Here is a 22,832-nt window from a genome sequence, read left to right on the forward strand (position 1 = left end):
TTGAAGTCTCAGGAACAGAGATAACTACTTACTGGAGGCAGCATGGAAGTCTCCAGGTCACAGATACTACTTAGTGGAGACAGCATTGAAGTCTCCAGTAACACAGATAACTAATTACTAGAGGCACCATTGAATTCTCCAGGTCACACATAACTACTTACTGGAGGCAGCATTGGAGTCACCAGGAACAGAGATAACTACTTACTGGAGGCAGCACTGAAGTCTCCAGGTCACAGATAACTACTTACTGGAGGCAGCATTGAAGTCTCCAGGTCACAGATAGCTACTTACTAGAGGCAGCATTGAAGTCTCCATGTCACAGATAACTACATACTGGAGGCAGCATTGGAGTCTCCAGGAACACAGATAACTACTTACTGGAGGCAGCATTGAAGTCTTCAGGAACACAGATAACTACTTACTGGAGGTAGTATTGGAGTTTCCAGGAACAGAGATAACTACTTACTGGAGGCAGCATTGAAGTCTCCAGGTCACAGATAACTACTTAGTGGAGACAGCATTGAAGTCTTCAGGAACACAGATAACTACTTACTGGAGGTAGTATTGGAGTTTCCAGGAACAGAGATAACTACTTACTGGAGGCAGCATTGAAGTCTCCAGGTCACAGATAACTACTTAGTGGAGACAGTATTGAAGTCTCCAGGAACACAGATAACTACTTACTGGAGGCAGCATTGAAGTCTCCAGGTCACAGATAACTACTTACTGGAGGCCGCATTGAAGTCTCCATGAACAGAGATAACTGCTTACTGGAGGCAGCATTGAAGTCTCCAGGTCACAGATAACTACTTAGTGGAGAAAGTATTGAAGTCTCCAGGAACACAGATAACTACTTACTGGAGGCAACATTGAAGTCTCCAGGTCACAGATAACTACTTACTGGAGGCAGCATTGAAGTCTCCAGGTCACAAATAACTACTTACTGGAGGCAGCATTGGAGTCTCCACGAACAGAGCTAACTGCTTACTGGAGGCAGCATTGAAGTCTCCAGGTCACAGATAACTACTTAGTGGAGGCAGCATTGAAGTCTCCAGGTCACAAATAACTACTTACTGGAGGCAGCATTGGAGTCTCCACGAACAGAGCTAACTGCTTACTGGAGGCAGCATTGAAGTGTCCAGGTCACAGATAACTACTTAGTGGAGACAGCATTGAAGTCTCCAGGTCACAGGTAACTACTTACTGGAGGCAGCATTGGAGTCTCCATGAACAGAGATAACTACTTACTGGACGCAGCATTGAAGTCTCCAGGAACAGAGATAACTACTTACTGGAGGCAGCATTGAAGTCTCCAGGTCACAGATAACTACTTAGTGGAGACAGCATTGAAGTCTTCAGGAACAGAGATAACTACTTACTAGAGACAGCATTGAAGTCTCCAGGTCACAGATAACTACTTACTGGAGGCAGCATTGGAGTCTCCATGAACAGAGATAACTACTTACTGGATGCAGCATTGAAGTCTCCAGGAACAGAGATAACTACTTACTGGAGGCAGCATTGAAGTCTCCAGGTCACAGATAACTACTTAGTGGAGATAGCATTGAAGTCTTCAGGAACAGAGATAACTACTTACTAGAGACAGCATTGAAGTCTCCAGGTCACAGATAACTACTTACTGGAGGCAGCATTGGAGTCTCCATGAACAGAGATAACTACTTACTGGACGCAGCATTGAAGTCTCCAGGTCACAGATAACTATTTATAGGAGACAGCATTGAAGTCTCCAGGTCACAGATAACTACTTAGTGGAGACAGCATTGGAGTCTCCAGAAACAGAGATAACTACTTACTGGAGGCAGCATTGAAGTCTCCAGGTCACAGATAACTACTTACTTGAGGCAGCATTGGAGTCTCCACGAACAGAGATAACTACTTACTGGAGGCAACATTAGAGTCTCCAGGAACAGAGATAACTACTTACTGGAGGCAGCCTTGAAGTCTCCATGAACAGAGATAACTACTTACTGGAGGCAGCATTGAAGTCTCCATGAACAGAGATAACTACTTACTGGACGCAGCATTGAAGTCTCCAGGTCACAGATAACTACTTATAGGAGGCAGCATTGAAGTCTCCAGGTCACAGATAACTACTTAGTGGAGGCAGCATTGGAGTCACCAGGAACAGAGATAACTACTTACTAGAGGCAGCATTGAAGTCTTCAGGAACAGAGATAACTACTTACTGGAGGCAGCATTGAAGTCTCCAGGGAACACAGATAACCTATTATTGGAAGCGCAATTGGAGTCAACAGGAAACCAACAGATAAACTACTTACTGGAGGCAGCATTGGACGTCACCCAGGAACAGAGATAACTACTTACGGGTGGAAGGCAGCAATGAAGTCTTCAGGAACAGAGATAACTACTTACTGGAGGCAGCATTGAAGTCTTCCAGGAACAGAGATAACTACTTACTGGAGGCAGCATTGAAGTCTTCAGGAACAGAGATAACTACTTACTGGAGGCAGCATTGAAGTCTTCAGGAACTTAGGAGAAATACTTACTGGAGGCAGCATTGGAGTCCACCGGAACAGAGATAATTACTCATAGGAGACAGCATTGAAGTCTCCAGGTCACAGATCAACTTCTTACGGAGGCACATTGGAGTCACCAGGAACGTAGATAACTACTTACTGGAGGCAGCATTGAAGTCTCCAGGTCACAGATAACTACTTACTGGAGGCAGCATTGGAGTCACCAGGAACAGAGATAACTACTTATAGGAGACAGCATTGAAGTCTCCAGGTCACAGATAACTTCTTACCGGAGGCACCATTGGAGTCACCAGGAACGTAGATAACTACTTACTGGAGGCAGCATTGAAGTCTCCAGGTCACAGATAACTACTTACTGGAGGCAGCATTGGAGTCTCCAGGTCACAGGAGACTCCAATGCTGCCTCCAGTAAGTAGTTATCTACATCCCTTATAAACATATATAATAGGTTGTAACGGATTTCATTGCTTTAAAAGGAAAATTAAGCTTGGTGAAATGGCAGTCAAATCAAATTTACTCAGAAAATTAAATAAGTTAAATCATTTGTAGAAGCCTTTTGGCTACCACGTCAAGGGCAACACTAAATTCTGTTAGACCTAAGTACTGCTGCTTTCTAATCATGAGGAGAATGAATGAGTTAGGTGCTATGACCATACCAACACCCCATCCCAAAAAAATAAAGAACAAGAAACAAGATATTAGAATATCAAGGGTTGACCTTTAAGCAAAGGCAAACAAAACTACTTAGAGTGCAGTTCCAGAGCTTTGTAAAAGAGGGGAAAGAATGGTCATGTGACCTTTGAAATTTTAGGATTACTGATTTTTCCACACATCTCGTGAGGAGTGACCTGGGAGGTTGCAGGGCTACCTGAGGATGGAAGGAGGGTGGGGCTGGAGGATAGGTATGGGCCGGGGGGTGGGGGGTTGGCGGCTGGAGAATCAGTAATTGGGGTGGGGGAGCCGTTGGTTAAACGGACTTTCATTTAATTTGATCCTAACGATAAGGAAAGCAAAAATCGACACTGATGCTCTAATCAGGGAAGGGTCAGGATAATACAAAGCTGCAATTACTGGTATCAGGAACAATGGTTGTTAAACATGAAAAAGAATGAATAACAATTATTGTGGATGTAGCCAAATGAACTACGTGTTCCCTTCGATATTAGTTTGGTGCTCATTTTCACAAACAAAAAACTAATCAAATTCCAGTTTCAATTAAAATTTTATTAAAAATAAAAATAAAATTAATGGACAAGGACGCAAAAATAGCAAAATGTATCTTGAATTCACTGAATTGATAAATCCACGGGATCATAAATAGGCGACAAATTCGAGACTGAAGTGACAAGAAATCCAGTCACGAATCCCACGAGACGAAAGACTGAAATGAAAACTCATATCGACTGCAAACTATTCCTTTTTATCCAATCTTGGGTTGGTAGATAAGGACCTGATATCAAGATGCTTAAGGTGTGTTGTTACTCGGATGACTCGAGTTAAATACCAGAGAAATTTCCATCTAGGCTACTCTGGTGAGAAGTGGCTCGAATAAAAAACAAGTATGAGTGACAACACACTGGATACATTAGTTCCTTTATACTGGTGGTCAATAATTTTCCCCCAAAAGCCTTTCATATCGTAACCTGTCAATGGCTATCATAGTTGCCTTTATGAAATTATATTTATTGGTCTGGGTATTTGCGGTTTATAATTTCATTACTTTATAAATAGATGGATTGTGCAAATCCAAAGCGTATTTCCATTCAAATAACGTTCTGAAATTGACACCTAATAATGATCTACCACAGACAAAAGTAGGTCCCAGCAAGCGCCTGTACAGCCACACCTGAATGGAACAAAGGTTGACGATTATGGTTAATAAGGACTGAATATGATTTTTACCATTGCTATTTTTATTGCTCTGTTACTATACTATTTTTCTATTTGTTTAACATCGACTCGGTTCACTGGTAATGTGAACTATTATTCGTATATTATTAACATATTGTCTACAGTAGTGATTAGAAAATATGAACATTGGCATCCAATAGCTCGACCATTCACATCCGTCGTTACAAGACAAACAGGCTTCATTGCTGTGTTACCAGACCATTATCATGAAACAGCAGGGGATGGTGTAGAGGAACACTTTGAGGCAACTGTACCATCCGGCAATATGAATCCATGGTCAAAAGAATTATTTCTAAAAAAAGCTTAACTAGATGTAGAGCATCCGCAAACACGTATAGTATTGGCTGTTGTCCATTGGATTAATAAAGAACCTTCCTCGTGGTAGCCTAAGGCGAGGTTGAGGTGAAGTCACGCTCTCGACCTGGCAGAAGCTTATTTTGGGTTAGCGCTGACAAGACCTCCTATACTCTTTGGACCTTGAGTTACAATATTAAAATAGTAAATGAAAGAACAAAGCTTTTCACAATAAAACTTAGCATAAATGATTAACAAAATCATTCGTCATTGCGGTGATACACAGCTAAATTGATGTAGAGGGAGGTAGCGTTTATATTTTTTAGGAATGAATGAATGAATGATTTTAAGTTATCGTGCGTCGTGGTATTGTTGAGGAGAGAGGAGACAGTAAAATCTTTACTATAATATGTACGTAAAAGCAGTACCAATTTATATAAAAAATGATATTTCACAATAAATTTAACATAATGATAAAACATGAAAACAAATGCAACACGGTAAAAAAAACTCGAGTCAGTGTTGGGTGCGCTGAGAGAGAGAGAGAGAGAGAGAGAGAGAGAGAGAGAGAGAACGGCTCTGATTACCATTGACTTATTAGCTGATCTGGGATTATTATTCCCCCTTTTTTTTTCACTTACACTCGATCTGCCCAAATCACACTTATTTTTGTTACGGTAAAATACCAATCTAGTGTTAATTGCTTTTTACGACTGTAAAAGTAACTCGGCTCTGTAATAAACAAACTGGCGCCGCTTTCAGCTTCTGCATGCCTTCGATTGTTTGTTTAAACGGCTTCCTTGTGAAAAGTTATTTTATTTCTCTTTCCTTTTCTTGCATTCTTGACTTATTACTTAAGTTGTTTGTAAAATCCTCATGTTTGTTTTCAAAGTCTGCCGTTTGCCAACAGTAAGTTGATGTATTGTGGCATAATTAATCTATTTCGTGCATTTAAGAATCAAGTGTAAACACGTTGATTCTCTCTCTCTTTCTCTCTATTGATTCCTTTAATATTATTATCTTTGTACATAATATGAATAAAATGTATTTTATCAACCTTTGCATACTGCAATCAATTCGGTTTGCTCAAGAGGGTTCCCGTCTCTCCTCCCTCTATCCCCCAGCCGGCCGGCGCCATTTTTACCACAGTTCGTAAATCGTACACAGAAAAAATAAAATTTAGAAAATTTCACTTCATATTACGTACTGTTTCATTACTTTACACACTCGATTTAACTTTTGAAACACATTAATAATAGAAAAAATGTGAAAAGGGGGACCTTTTGGGTTGGCTGGAACAAATTATCTTAAAGGGATATTTGTTTCATATTTCGAACAGCCTTCTGGAACGGATTAAGTTCGAAATACGAGGTACTACTGTGTATTTATATATAGAATATAAATATATGTATATATATAATATAAATAATCATGATTATATCACATCTAAGACACTTATTTCATTCTAGTGTTCTATTTTTTGACTGATTGAGCTGTAGGCTGTAAGATCAAGTGCTCGAACCTTTCATGGTTATGCAACACCTTTTTCATTAAGATTTTCTGTAAGACATCAAAGAGTTTTATGCATTCCCTAGCAGAACATTTACAATTTGTAAATGTTAAATAAATGGCTAACCAAAATGCGCTCAATTGCTAGGAAAACAGTGGGCAAGCACACTTGAGCACTTGCTCCTTCCAAAATAAAATTATGGGTTGATCTATTATGTCCAGCCCTGAGACAGGTCAAGTTATTTGATTTCAAACCATCTGTTCAGATTATAGTTTATATGGTTGGTGTGATAGACATCTCTGTTCCAGTCTATTTAGGGTTTGTTTTAATGTCCCTTCCTGTATCTTGTGGCACCTTTAGCCTCCTTTCCTTTGAGATTATTTCCTTGTATATGAGCAAGAATCCAACAAAACTGACTAGATTTGTGCCTGATAGAGGGATAAAATCTACTTTGAGCAGTCTGAATGAGAGTGAAAAGGGTTAATTTTTCAGTACTTCAAGATGCTTCTCTAGACAATGTATATATGAGATTTATGTTCAGCTGTGGGTTTATCTTCCAAAAGGGGTATTTCATATAAATTTGCATGCCTGTCGTAAGGGTTAAGTATTTCTAATCATTCTATAGTCTCTATCGCAATTGGTGTAGAGCAGATGTGAAAATTTTTTGTAACCAAATTTAGTGGATTGTGTGAAAAGTTGGCCAGTTGATTCTGCCCACTGCATCCAGTGGGAATAGGAACAACGCCTGATGTAATTAAATATTGGTTTCACCTTGCTCAACCACATCACAGGTGGCGGTGCAGCTGTTGTTTAACTTCACCCACTATCAAATTCAATGGGCAGTCAAAATTATTGTACAGGTTGACACATCATTTTATGTACAAGGAATTAAGTATGGTAAAAATAAATAAATAAAAATAGGATGAAAAGGTAGTCTTTTTCTGGTGCTCTGAACTGGCCTGTCATGAAATATTTAGTTGTAGTCTTACATACTTATCTTTGTGCAAAAAGGCTGGGCTGCCCATTTTAAAAGTTTAACAAAGTGCTGCTATGTGGAGTACATATTGTAGACACAACAAGTGACTTAGGGCCCGTCCCGATGAACTGTTTGATGTGACGTCAGAAGCGGAGAAACAGCGGATAAGGTTCTGACTTTTTCCGCTTCTGATGTCACATCAAGCAAAGTTCATTGGGCGAGCCTCAACTGTGTGTACGAGGCTTTAGGTGAATTCCAGCATTAAAAATATTCTACAGTACTGTCCTATTTGTATATTTGGAATATCTGGAATTTTTCTGGTCCTTTTGTTTTCCCTTTAATCATGCCTGCTAATTTCAAGGAAAATTATTACTTTTTTTTGCAAGTATAATTTAAAGAACTATTATATAAAATTCAACTTTAATTCAACCGTAGAAAATTTACACAATTTACATTTATAAATATTCTCCTGTACAACATTAGCAAATATCCACATCTGCATAGTTTTCAATACACATTAAACAATACTTCAGGTCAATATGACCAATATTTAGGCTTGTGAGTATGGGATAGGACATATTATTGTAGTAATGTTAGTACAATCAATACTGGTAAGGGGGGATCTAAAAACTGAACATATCACATTTGTGACACCAAGAAACCCAAAAGTTTTCTTTTTCTTTTTTAAGTCTTCTTTGTTAATGTTTAAATAACGGAAAATAACATTGTACTATTTCCTTACTGGAAGCAGCAAAGAAGCAGCTTTGCTAATTAAGTAGAGAAGGATTAGTTTGATTAGATTTGAGTGCTAACAGGAAAATAAAAAATAAACTTAATTTACAAAATTAAACTAATTACTTATATAAATTATTTCTCCAATTGAATAAAACAGTAAATACTATATATATATATATATAAACCAAAATATACATTTGCCTTGTTTCTCATCAAATATATATTTTTATAAATAGGATATATAAAAGGGCTACTCTCTCTAATTCTAGGAAGACCTGCACAGAAAGATAATTGTGGATACCAAATAACTGTGTAACATTCATGAAAAAGCAAGTTTTTTGCAGCACATTCTTTCCTGTAACAAAGAATTGACACACAAATGTTATCTACATTTGTACTTTAACATGGATCACACAACAAAACTGTCACAACACATCATTTGAATATGAATCATGATGAGCATTCAAAATATTTTAAGATTTCAAAAGAAATTAGTAAAACACCTTGAAAAGAAAAACCTAAAATTATATTTACAGCCTGGAATAATTTATTGACAAAAATAAAGTTAAAAGTGTGCATAACTTAATCCATACAATTGAAATATATAGAACTTTCAGAATTTCTTCAATATATACATATATATACACTTATCCTAATCTTTTAACATTCCCATCAAGGGTATATTTATATAAAATTTGTCAAGTAGGGAGATACCAAAAACTAAGCATTTTTGAGATCACAATTTGGCAGGGTTTCCATATATTGAAAAAACATAAAACATACACTACACACTATAGGCAAAAACTAAACAAAGAACAATAAGTTTACATCTCTATTTATTTATATTTTTTTTCTTTTTTACTCTTGAAAGACCCAAACCACCTTTAAAATAGTCGTCCTTCCATCTTCACATCTACCTTGCCATTTAAACTAAATCTGAAGTCTTCATAAAAAACCGTTTTTTTTTTATGCATAGATGCAAACTTTTACCACAGAAAGCTTTGTTTTATACGTACTATTTATATATTCACATAAGGGTTTTTCACTAAATGTACATATATAATTCTGTGTTTTCAAAATAAATTTCTTGAACTATTATATAGCTCAATATATACAAAATTTGATTTAATAATTTCACTAATAATACTCTGCATTCAGTTATCTAATAACATTAATGCACTTAAGCCATCTTATATCAGTGCCAAAGGAAGGTACTGAACTTATTTGTTTTCTTATTCAACAATCACTTAACAGCATCACTAAGTCAGTCTGGATTTGCAGTCATAATTTACTCTTAAATCTTAATATTGTTACACAAAAGCTCTCCATTATCCTGCTGGAATTTATAAATTTTATATCACACTAGTAAATCTTTGAATAAGCTCTTGCAGCTGTCCAGTTAAAAGTTGGTCAATGTTTGCTTGGTTACGCTGGTAAATGATAGGGCAGTCAATGGATATGCACTCCACCTTTTCCAGTCTACATCCAAGGCATGCCTGGCAAACCTAAAGAAATGGTGAAGACAAAATATTTTATCACAATTTTAGAATAATCTAAGAATAGAATAAATACTACACATATTTTAGTTCAATCTACCATAAGTTACCACATGGTGAAAACACTAAACTTCAAACCAACCCAGTGTTATATTTGAATGAGGGTAGCTAAGGAAAACAATGAAAATTAATGTGTACACACTAATAAATTATATTTGCTGTTTTTAAACTGAAATACATGTACATTTACATAACTGTGGATTTGTTTCTCCAATAGGGTTCATCTTATGAACAATAATAATAATACTATACTAATAATAATCTCATATGGCTGCACAATTGCTGTCCACTGATCAGAACTCTTGCACAAAAGCATTAGTGAAGTTGACTCATCAGGAGGAAGGTCATTAAGAAGGACCACTTCAAGTAACTGTTTTAAGAATCCTTAACCCCTGTTCAGCAATGCTCCTGTGGGGTTTAATAATAGCTATAGAGGCCCAATCTGGACTGACACACCTGGGAATTCATATTTCACACCATACTATTCAAACAAAATTTGTGGGAATTACATCAAATCAATTCTATGGTTATAAATAACAAAATGGCAACCCATAGGCTCCTCTAAATCACACTGTGGGTGAAAGACAATTACTCCTTAGATCTCATAATAGGTGATGCTGTATCCCATTGATCCTATGCCCAATATATATTGCACAGTGACAGGTGCATTTGGTTGTGGGTGGAGATTAGAGTGTTAGGTGTAAACCAACCTCCCCTCAAAAAAAAAAAAAAAAAAAAAAAAAAAAAAAAAAAAAAAAAAAAAAAAACAATCACACACACACACACACACACACCATTGACAAAAGAAGAATATCAAGTGAATTGGAATTTTATGAAATAGAAGATGGTTAGTTTGGCGATTCTGACAGTGAAAATGAAGAAGATATATATTGAGGGGGATAACCAATCTAAATATTGATGATGATGATCTACTTAACAAGATATCAGTGATGCAGAAAGTCAGGACAAAAGTGAAGTTATCAGAGATGAAACAGAAAGGCTGGTGGGGAGACAGTCTTTTTGACCATGTAGGAGGCACTCTAGGTCTTACTCTTTGAGTGGTATTGGTGTTGGTGTTTAGGATGCATGGCGTATCAGCTAGAATTTTGGAACAATGGTTGGATGGATGGACAAGACTATGCCAAATTATGTTTTTGCTGGACTAGTAGGAGCAACTACCGACTGTGGCTTGAGTAATGACAGCAAGGAATCAGAAAACTAGGCTTTTTATTGACAACTTGGTTGTTCAAGCCATGGTTAACAAAACAAACTGGTACCTCGAGAAATGCATCGTTGGCAGGCAACAAGGAACCTGTACGATTTAGTAGTGGATGGATGTTTGCCTGGGGAAATGATAGTGTTCCTTGCCCCACGTACTGAAGCACTGTGTAAGGGATTATTGGTCCATCTCATGCCTTACGATCAGTACCCGGTAATTTACAGGTTCTTGCATTTCACAGACAGTGATTTCAACAGTCAAATTCAATTATCAATTTTGGAAAATAAAGAAAATTATGACCTCATAAGTGAAAATATCCAATTCAGTTTGTTCATACGTAGAACAACCCTTCAGTCTCAGCACTAGGATATATCTTCTGGCATCAGCTGAAAACTAGTTAAAAACAATAAAAAATTGTAAATGAAAGAATCTGTGGCATCTGGCATCTGATATGTAGCTTTAGTGGAAGTGAGTCAGAAAGAAACAAATAAAGAGAGGAACAAAGAATATCAGGTGAAAGAAAAAACCAAGCCATCACCGCAATATGGTAGATCACCAAAATATTTCCAACCATCAGCTCCAAGATACAACTCAAGAGATAAGAACTGTATTTATGATGCAAGAGGATATTGCAGATACGGAGAAAATTGCAGATTCAGACACAAAATGAATAATTATGATGCAGGAAGATAAAATATTATGGAAAAAGTAGGATTTTTTAATGTCAGAATTTCTGGAAATGAAGAAAAGAACAACATACCAGAACAGGAAAGAGACATGGGAAAATCCTTATTATTACCCATATTAAATGAAGGAGAAAACACGCAAACCATCATAGTGATGAATGTGCAGGGTTTAGTTACGAGTAACTCAAAAAGAAAAATAGAGTACTTAGAAGAACTAACTCAAATTGAAAAGAAAATAGATATAATGAATATAAGTGAAACCTGGTATTCCCAAGAGACTGGGAATGATGATCAAATAAAAGGGTTCCAAACTTATAGATCAGATAGAAAAAATAGGAATCAAGGGGGAACCGCAATATGTGGGAAAGACAAAAAACAAGGAAAAATATATGAGAAATATAGTAACTCAGAATGTGAACTAATAGCGGTAGAATTTGAATCTGAAAAATTAATGAACATAGTAATATATAGACTCCCTAATACTAAAGAGTTTGACATAATAATAGAAAAATTGGATGATATATGTAGAAATCACAAGGACTGGACTATTCTCCTATCTGGAGACTTTAACTTTCCTTTCGTAGACTGGAAAGAACAAATAGGAGATTGTGGTTGTATTTATACATATAAAAAAAGAGAGTAATAGTAGTGCAAAAGATAAGAGGCAATTCGAAAAGCTATTAGATATGCTACTAGAATACAACATTCAACAAATAAATCACCTGCCAACAAGAAAGGAAAATACTTTGTGAACGAGGTGAATTATGTTAAAGAAATAATAGTTTATAATGCGAGTATTTCAGACCATAATGTCATAGAACTAACAGTCCATTCAAAGCAAGTGAAAACAGAGATAAGCAAGAAATGAGAAAAAAGTGGGAAGGATATGGAAAATACAACTTCTACAGTAAAAATATAAAATGGTCAGAAATAAATGAAGAATTAAACAAAGATTGGGATAACATTTTTGTAAGTGATGACATAAGGGTAAATACGGAGATACAATATAAAATATTAGAGAAAATAGTGGAAAAATATATACTGAAGAAGAAAAGTAAACATCAATCATGCATACCAAGAGACAGAAGGATCTTGTTCCAGAAAATCAGAAAATGGAAAAAAGGTCTTGCAAAAGAAAAAAATGCATGGAAAGTTATAGAACTAAAAAGTAAGATAGAAAATGCAGAACAAAAGATTATACGATCAAAAGAAAATGAAAAACGGGACATGGAAGAAAAAACCCTAGTAAATATCAAGCAAAACCCCAACTATTATACTCGTACGCGAAAAAGATGAAAAAATTAAAAGAATAGAAATAGGGGCCCTCTAAGAATTTGAAGGGAGATTAACGAATGAAAAAAAGGAAATATGCAACATATTGGCAGAACGATATAAGAGAGAATTCACCCCTAGAATTGATAATGAAGATAATGATACAGAAGTAAGGGACAAAAATAGTGAATATTTAGCTGATATAGATATTAATGAAGCTGATATTGTGCAGGCTATTAATGAAATTAAAAATGGAGCTGCTGCAGGTCCTGATGGTGTTCCTGCTATTTTGTTAAAGAAAGTAGTTCATTCTATCGCAAAGCCACTTGCAATATTATTAAAACAAAGTGTAGACACAGGCAAGATTTATGATGAGCACAAATTAGCATATATTACCCCTACTTTCAAAAGTGGATCAGACTAGTAGGCAAGTAATTATAGGCCTGTGAGTCTAACATCACATATTATGAAACTGTATGAAAGGGTAATGAAGAAAAATATTATGAAACATTTAATAAAAATAATTTGTTTAATATAGGACAACATGGTTTCGTACCCGGAAAAAGTACACAAACCCAACTGTTAGTCCACCTTGAGAACTTATACAAAAATATGAAAAGCGGAAATGAAACAGATGTGGTTTATCTAGACTTTGCAAAAACTTTTGACAAGGTAGACTATAATATATTAGCGAAGAAAATTAGAATACATAATACTGTGATTAAAGTAGGAAGATGGTTAAAAGAATTTTTACACAACAGGAAACAGTTAGTTATTGCAAACGATGAGAAATCGGATGAAGCTAAGGTAATATCCGGTGTGCCACAAGGTACGGTGTTAGCTGCAATACTGTTTGTTATTATGATTGCAGACATAGACAGTAATTTTAAGGACTCGGTAGTGAGTAGTTTCGCCGATGACACAAGAATAAGTAGAAAAATTACTTGTGATGAAGATAGGAACGCGCTACAAAGAGACCTTAACAAAGTATATAATTGGGCAGAGGTAAATAGGATGGTATTTAACTCTGATAAATTTGAATCAATAAATTATGGAGACAGAGAAGGAAAGCTATATGCATATAGGGGACCTAATAATGAGACAATTACAAATAAGGAAGCAGTTAAAGACCTTGGTGTGATGATGAATAGGAACATGTTATGCAATGATCAAATAGCAATTCTATTGGCAAAATGTAAAGCAAAATGGGAATGTTGTTCTTCTTCTTCTTCTTCTTCCTTCTTCTTTCCCAGCTTTTCCCATTTTTATATGGGGTCGCCGTTTCGGATGAGCCGTTTCCATCTATTTCTATCTTGCGCTTCTGCCTCATCAATTCCCTTCTCATGTAAATCTCCTCTCACACAGTCCTTCCATCTCTTTCTTGGTCTCTTCTTTCTTCTTCCTTGCCTCACTCCACTCCCATAGTATGTCTCCCAGCGTGGTCCTCATCTCTCCTCAACAGGTGTCCATACCATCTCAGCCTCCCCTCCTGCACTTTCTTTGATACTTCCACCACCTTAGTTGACCCCCTTATGTAGTCATTTCTGATCCTATCCACTCTTGTTACCCCAGACATCCACTAAGCATTCTCATTTCTGCCACATCCATCTTCAAACAAGGGAAAAGCTGAACACATGATTATGCTTTATAAAACATGTTCGTAGTCCACTTGAATATTGCAATATGATATGGTACCCACACTATCAAAAAGATATTGCACAAATAGAGAGTGTACAAAGGTCCTTTACAGCTAGAATAGAAGAAGTTAAGGACCTTGACTACTGGGAAAGACTAAAATCATTAAAATTATATAGTCTAGAAAGGAGAAGAGAACGGCTACATGATAATTCAGGCATGGAAACAGATAGAAGGAATAGCCGAAAACATCATGGAGCTAAAAATATCAGAAAGAGCAAGCAGAGGTAGATTAATAGTGCCCAAAACTATACCAGGAAAAATAAGGAAAGCACACAGGACATTAATCCACTACGCACCAGCATCGATAATGCAGCGTCTATTCAATGCGTTGCCAGCTCAACTGAGGAATATATCAGGAGTGAGCGTAGATGTGTTTAAGAATAAGCTCGACAAATATCTAAGCTGCATCCCAGACCATCCAAAGATTGGAAGATGCAAAATATACCGGAAGATGTACTAGCAAACTCTCTGTAGACATTAGAGGTGCTCACACTGAGGGTACCTGGGGCAACCCGAACAAGATGTAAGGTCTGTAAGGTAAGGTCCTCCAGAGCCATTTTTTTTTTTTTTTTTTTCTCTAAACCCAAGCCTATGATGCCTTTTTCTGTTACTTCATGGATTCCTCTGTCCAGCCTAAGAAGTCCTGTTAGTGTCAACATATATGTCCTGGCATTCCAGGGTTCCTGTGCTTCACTTTCTGACTTCCTCTAGGACAGGTGCAACTTGCAGATGTGCTTTCAGGCCTATTCCTACTACTTTGTCATCAGCTGATTTTATGTATAATGCTGCCTGTCTCTCTCAGGAGGAATACTGCCCTTCAAGGAGATAGGGAGCATTACTCTCTTCCTCCTTTCTTAACAAGTTTGTAATTTGAAGTACAGTGGACACTCGCATTCTCAGGGATGCATACCAGACTCTCTCCCTCCCCCCCCCCCCCCCCAAATAGCTAGAATCCTTAAACTGCTTATTTGTTATTGATTGATTGAGATTGAGTGTTAAGTTCTTACTGGTGTTGCAATGACAAGGTTATAGCCTATTTGTTAGTTCAAGCTCAAGAAAAACCCATTAAAATGCTTAAGCCTGCTTTTTTAAAGTTTTATCACAAAAAGTGCATTTAATCATGAAACTTGATATGAAAATTCAGTAATTTGTGGTTATTTTTCATAAGAAAGTAGCAAAAATACGCAAATTTTTCGTGAATAATGGGTATAAAAGGTCCATGAGATATCCACAAATGCGTCCGTGAATAGCAGGGGTCGACTGTATATTGTTTTGGATAATATTGAAACATTCATGTATGTTAAGACATTTCAATATGTTTTATTTCTTCTTCAATGATATATTTACTTACTCATGCTGCTTAGTAGGCTTTTGTGTGGGAGTTTTGTCTCATTTTATATCACTGTCATTATTTCTCTAACACCGTTTAGGTGTGTGTATATGTCCTTTCTTTTTAGACACAATTTTTGTTTCAATTACATAATTTCTGGGAACATGGTAATGTTTTAGTCTTTCATATCCTAGGAGCCCCTCTGCATTCTCTTCACTCTCCCAGAGTTGCTGCTACTTATTGGCATTCCTTGTTGGTGCTGCAGTAGGAGTTTGGAACCCAGACAGTCCCGACGGCAGTGTGTTCCTTTCAAGCCGCTAAGCCCCTTCTACGTGGTGACCTGCGTAGTTTGCATCATCATTAAGGGGTACCAATCTTAAACATAGCTTTCCTCTGTTTCTCTGGGGGTATCATCTCCCTTCGACGTTTTGTCAACCGATGCCTTTCACTTTAGTTCCCCTTTTAGTCATATATATGACTATACACTTTGTCATTAATTTTGTTTGAATATATGATTAACCCCTTCGCCACTGGCCTGCTACATTGCTGCTAATGCTTGCATACCGCATGAGACCCCCTGTCGACCGCGAGTATCAATCATTACTTGCTCCCACTAAATTTATGTTATTCATATTTTTCCTTCATATTCTTATGTGAAAACATGTGTGTATGGATATCAATGAATATTTTTTACCCCATTGTCAAAAAATTACAAAAATATAGTAAGAATATCGGAAAAAATAGGAATATTTAGTAGAAAAAGTAATTGCAGAAGTAGGAACTGTTATAAAGTAGTAGAATAGCAGTAAAGTAATAGAAATAAATAGCAGAAAAAGTAGTAAAGTAGTAGTATAAAATAGTAGTAGTGGTAATAGCAGTACTAGTTCTTACTGAAACAGTTATTCCTAGGTTTCATACAGAAACAGCATATACATCAATGAATGTTTAGGCAGCGGTGGAATAATAATAATAATAATAAACAGTAATAATAGTAATAATAATAATAATAATAATGATAAAAAAAGCAACAGCATCTCGTGACCAATGCGATATTACCATATGGGGCAGTTTATTCACCCCATTATCATCTGCAAGCTATAATAAAAAAACACATCTCATCACAAGTAACAGGCCTCCATAGAAGTCCTTTCACCTTACGCTTTCCTCTTGAATGAAAGTACTACTCTGCCCGAGCATTCATCCATTCACACAATTTGTCAATTACATCACCACAAAAAAGGAAAAAAAATGCATCACGTAAGCAGATGAAATCTGGTGTATAAGCAGGAATCCCATTGCCACCCTCCGTGAATCAGGGGGGGGGTGGGTCTGGGCGCAAGTCACAAGATGGATCAGTTATGAACTGCCAGCCTTCATCGACAAAGAGGTTCAATGTCTTCCAAACACTCGTTGTCACTGTCAACCTCTAAAAAATTATCACTATAATCATCATCTGATAGATTTGGCAGGTACTCAGACCCTGACTCTGAAACACTATCATCTGACATGATACTGAAAAAAAAAAACAAAAAAAAAAAACATAAAATAACTGCAATCAAAAGGGGGAAAAAGATTTGGAATTCAAATCTACATGGTTTACGACAAAATCGTAATCATCCTTCTCAGATAATAGCCTGAGGCGCACTGGTATATGTTGGCCAGTACCCCTCCTAATATCCCATATGAAAATGACGTCCACGACGTCCATCGGACGCTCATTGTTAGAATGAATTGTGGGTGGAGCTTCAGCACCTCTCTCGTACACAATACTGTGTCTGGAAACCATCCAAGCTAAAGAAAACAACGCTTTGCTTTTCGAGGAGGGATGAAAGACGTACACAGCGTACGTCCCGGTCTTTTATTTAACTGTACCGTAAAAGACGTACATGTGTACGTCCCAGTGCTGAAGGGGTTAATCCCGCTCCTACTCATAATATTTTCAGCTTTTGTAAGAGTAATCTGTTCCTGTGACGTCATGGTTGGTTCTTATGATGACTTAGTTTCAAATGATCAAGTCTGAATTTCAAGAGAAGTATGACCAGTCTTCTGCTCTCTCAGACTTGGGGTTTCTTAGGAAATTGTACGCTATTTCTTCACATGTATGTGTACTGGTGTGGCCCTCCAGTTGTGGTAGAAGTCAAAGAAGAAATCCTTTCATCATCATCATCATCACCTTCTTCTATTGGTGCTCTCCCTCATCTACGAACTGGGGTTTCTTTCATGTTGTGAGTTTCTCTCCAAGACCCTGCAACACAGAACAGCATGTGCACAGTTTCCTCGGATTCAGCAAGCGGAGAGGTAAGTAACTGGTGTTAATGATACTATCTATGGGAATTTTCACCCAACTAGTATCTTCTCCCTTGTTTCTTCAGACACTTGGGTAGAGGGTGCATTCGACCTGTTCATGGCTTATTAGCTCCTCTGAATTCTTTCTATTATTCAAAATCCAAGGCTCTGATGATGCTTGCTACTCGCTCGGTTTTCTTTAGAACCATGAGCCGATGATTCTCACCAGATGGTTCAAGATAAGAGATTCTACAACATTCCAGCCACAGAGTTGATGCAGTTTCCTTCATTGGATGAGTTTCTGGATGTTTGGGGATGTTTCCAGCATAGGCTTTGCTGCCTTGATGCTCACACATTTGTCACTTAGTCACCTTAGTTCCAGGTTTACAAGGGCATGACCAGATGTGACAATCGTCTTCCTGTGATTCAAGGACATCCAGCCAAGGAATATGCTCTTTCAAGCGCCTCAGTGGAGTAGTCGGTATGGTGTTGGTGTACCACCTCGGTGGCCGCAAGTTCGATTCTTGGGCATTCCAACTTCTGGTGATATAAGTTCACTCTCGAGATGGTTTGGAAGTCACGTAAAACTGTTGGTCCCGTTGCTGAATAACTACTGGTTCCATGCAACGTAAAAACACCATACATACAATATGCTCTTTTCTACAATGTAAATGAATAATTCTTCATCTCCATGGACGTGTTTCCAGCAACCCTAAGACTGTTGTTGACTCAATGTTTGAACGTCTGTTTCTTTAGTCACCATCCTTTGAGAACATCTTGTTGCTCTTCTATCAGTTTCCTGATGGCACAGACACCAGAGTTTCTCCACAATTGTGGATGTGTTTTCAGCCAAGGCCCTTGTCTCCTTGTCAATCGAACTTCCGTGACTTGGTCACAGCGATACCAAAACTCCTCCCTGTTAAGGTTCTCCTAGAAGGCCTTCTGCTCTTTGTTCCAGTTCGCACATCAGTTAAGACATGCATGTACGTGTATCAGGTATGTGCAGTCATTCCTCCAGTCGTCCCTTAGGCTTTGCTTCTCAGCAACTTTTCTTTGGAGAGAAGACTAGGCAGCCATAGATCAACACACACGTCGATCGGGAGAGGAGACTGTCTCAAGATGCAATTTCTGGAAACAGACCATAAACCTAGCCCACGGCCATACAGTAGTTCCATGCAATGCCATTTAGTCACATAGGTAACAGCTGACGTACGTTTCAAGTCATATGCGTACGTGACCGATCTTCCACCTGTTACATCCTTCATAACAAGTAGACTAAATTTGTTCAATCAGACCCATACAACCTTCATTGTGGTTATTGAGTCTTTGAGTCAACCCAAAGACTTCAACCCTTCTAAGGTTGAAAAAAAACTTTGTTTCATAGTTTGTATTAAAATTTGGATTTTTCCTATGAGAATGTTAATCTGAGACTGTGCCAAGGTAGTTACAGTTAGTCAATAGGTTGGTTCATTTACAGTGAACTTCAGTAGAACTATTCCGCCCTATGCTTTCAAACCAGGATTCAATTAATTCCAATCATACATGATGTTTTCTTGGCGAGAGTGGAATTATTTTTTTACTATGGATCAGGCCTACTCAACTTGTCAGGTTCTTGAGTCCAGACCAAGAAGACTTTGAAAACACCCTCAAATTTTCCTGGCCAAGGAAGGATGAGGAACTATCTCCTGTTTTTCATGAACTAAGTGGGTTTATTTTTGGTGACTTACTTGGCCTAACCTAGTTAGTTTTAACCTATCTTCACCACATTAGGCTAGGTCTTAGCCTAGCCTAAGTGGTTAAGTTCTACTCCTAACCTACCTAGTTCAAACCTATCTATACCAAATTGGCCTGGCTGGTTCGAACCTATTTTTATCAGACTTACTCTTCAATATCCAAAAGCATGTTCTTCTGGTTTATGACTTCTACAAGAGTATCATTTTCTAGTTTTTCAAGAGTTTGGCATTTGTTTTGGTTAGGTTGGGTTCAATTCCTAACTTGGCCTAGTTTTATATATCCAACAGTAACCAGACCAGTACTGTCCCTCAATATCCTAGTTGTTCTTGTCTCTGCAGGAATTCAGATCCGTCTTTCACATTGCTTTATGTCGCTCAGGAAAATCACCATGGTGATTTCTTAGTCAGAAGTGGGGGAGGGGTGTTGTCGGTGTCCTATCATCATAGTACATTTCCTCTGTTGAGTAGCTTACTAAACTTATGTCATCATAGGGGATCTCCTCTGTTAGCAATGCACATTCCTTCGGCAGTACGAAGACACCTCTGTCTACAATGCAAATTCCTTTGACAGGGCACAGGTTAACAGTAGAGTACTTAGCATGTATCTGCTTAAAGCATCTTTTCATAGGGCATTCCCTGGAGTTATTCTACCATCTCTTCTGTCTACTTGGGGAAAACCTATGTTAGACCTCTTCATTATACGGTTCTTATACGGTTCAACAGATATTTAGAGGTCTACTGTAGACTGACTGTACTACTACCAGAGAAAAATGAATACAGGCAGTCCCCAGTTATCGGCGGTTCTCGGTTAATGGCGATCCAGTTTTATGGTGCTTGTCTAGCGCCATAAAATTGGCGATTTATGACACCATAAGGGCCGAGTTTCAGTTATCGGAGTCATAAGGTGACAATAATAGAGTTTTGATGCCATAACATACCTAAAAGAGGCGCCATTAACTGAAACTTTGCGCCATAAATTTTTGAGTTTCAGTTAATGGCGGTTTTCCCTTATCAGCACCCCATCAAGAACAGAACCCCCGTCTGATGACCCGGGGACTGCCTGTATTGGTTATCAGCGCCGTTAACCAAAACTTAGTGCCGTAAGTGCCACAGTGCCATAAATTGCTGAGTTTCGGTTAATGGTGGTTTTGCTTATCAGCACCCCGCTGACAATAGATCTGTTTTTATATGAGGGAAATAAAATTGAAACAGTAAATGGACAACTAAGACTGGAAAGAGGCAAAATGGGATGAAAGTAAAAAGACTCTTCTATGAATTAAAAGTTCTTTGAATACTGTACTAACCTTTTGTATATTGTCAAGTGCTCTATCATAATGGCGAATTTTCTCATTAAGAGCAAGGACAGTGTCTTGTGGGGTAGTCTTGCAGTCTGAACATAACGCAACTCCACCCCCTGCACCAGTTAGAACAGTTGCAGCTCCACAAACAATGCATGCTGATGGAGTGAAGTAACGAACAATGGACATACCATGGGAAGTAGATGGTTTTTCCCAGTTGCTTGATCCTTTCTGATTATTTGCTATTTCTCTCACCAGGGAAGCATTTGTACTTGATGATCTTGGCAAGTCATTATACCTTTGAAATAAAAAAAAAAAATACTGGCATAAATCAAAAGGAAATAGTTCAATCTTTAGTACTGAAAAGAAAAAGAACCCATCTACATAATACGTTACTGTACAATTTCTGAAATTCAGTCTCCAAGCATGGTTGAAAACTTTTTCATATTAGAATAAACTAAACTTAGTATAAAAAAACTATTACTATTAGCTTTTCACCTTATGTCTGTTACTATTTCAAATGTTTTAAATTCATAAATACAGTAGTGCCTCAAGTTACGACATTAGTCCGTTCCGAAGTGGCCTTCGTAACCTGATTTTTTCGTATCTAGAACTACGTTTTACATGTAAATTGCCTAATTCGTTCCAAGCCCTACAAAAACACCACAGTAAATTTTGTAATAAAGCTAAATTGACCAATAAACAATGAAATACAACAATTTGGACCATTCAATACCTAACCTAACCGTGACTGTACCTGTAAATAAAGTGTATTAGTGTACAGGGTACAAAAAATACTGTATGCACAATCGAAACGGGCAATGAATCGGGTAAAAGGCCGAGAGAGGTCAACCACAACTCTCACCCAGGCTGTTAGGAAAAGATAAATAAAGTGAATTAGTGTACAGGTTACAAAAAATACTGTACGCACAATTGAAACGGGCAATGAATCGGGTAAAGGCCGAGAGAGGTCAACCACAACTCTTGCCCAGGCAGTTAGGAAGAAGACTGACGCGGTGGCGTAGGTGCAGGGTCTTTGATCACTCTTCACCCGATTTACGCATGCGTTGCCAGATATCACAAGATTCCTTGCTTTCATCTGCGTTTCAACCGGATCCAGCTAGGCACTAGAAATTATCCTATTGTTAAGACCGAAGGTTTGTTCGCATATGAACAAATACAAAATTGATAAAAAATTTGTCATTTGTTCATATACGAAACAAACCTTTGGTCTACATATTAGGATAGACTTACTTATTGGTTGGAGGTAAGTCTCTTTAACTGACTGGGAGTTTGCCACCTTCATCCATTTCGGACTGAGTGGTGAGAGGCGCCCATCCTATCATCTCAAACCTCTCCCTCTGCCCCTAATACCCCTTCCTCTATTGGGTCTACTGTGAAAGCACTGATGAGCTAACTTCTTCTTTGGATATTAGCCCATACATTGGCACTCAAATTTGTCAAGTACAAAATTGCTTTTGAACCAGATTGAAGCAGTCTGATAAACATTGCCCCATCCACTAATCTCCTTGTTGATTCTGAGGATGGATGTAATTTTTGCTACTGCTGTTGACCAAAGGTCTAACCAAGAAGCAATCTGAAAGACAGAAGAAGGCGTTGCTTCTAATTTAGCAGCCTCCTGACAAATCATTGATGGGCATTCCATCTTCACCTAATCCAAGGTTAATCCAGGTTTTAACCTTACCACAACTGGGTTGATTTGTCTTGAAAATAATGGAACAACAGGTGTTGCATAATATTTCCTGTCTTGGTAATAGTGGGTGGATGAACTTGAATGATCTATTTGAT

General features: G+C 37.7%; 1 protein-coding gene across 1 annotated transcript in view; it reads right to left on the reverse strand.

The window, feature by feature from the left end:
• Positions 1 to 7,613: 7,613 nt before the first annotated feature.
• The window catches only part of LOC135226936 (uncharacterized), a 430,036-nt gene continuing 414,817 nt past the window's right edge, over positions 7,614 to 22,832 (reverse strand). Inside the window, exons 36-37 of the mRNA XM_064266617.1 lie at positions 21,030 to 21,321; positions 7,614 to 9,450 (exon numbers count right to left, since the gene is read on the reverse strand). Coding sequence (XP_064122687.1) covers positions 9,298 to 9,450; positions 21,030 to 21,321 — 445 coding nt within the window. The 3' untranslated portion in view covers positions 7,614 to 9,297. The remainder of the gene's footprint in view (positions 9,451 to 21,029; positions 21,322 to 22,832) is intronic.

The sequence above is a fragment of the Macrobrachium nipponense genome, chromosome 15 (assembly GCF_015104395.2).
Source record: "Macrobrachium nipponense isolate FS-2020 chromosome 15, ASM1510439v2, whole genome shotgun sequence".
Taxonomy (NCBI): Eukaryota; Metazoa; Arthropoda; class Malacostraca; order Decapoda; family Palaemonidae; genus Macrobrachium; species Macrobrachium nipponense.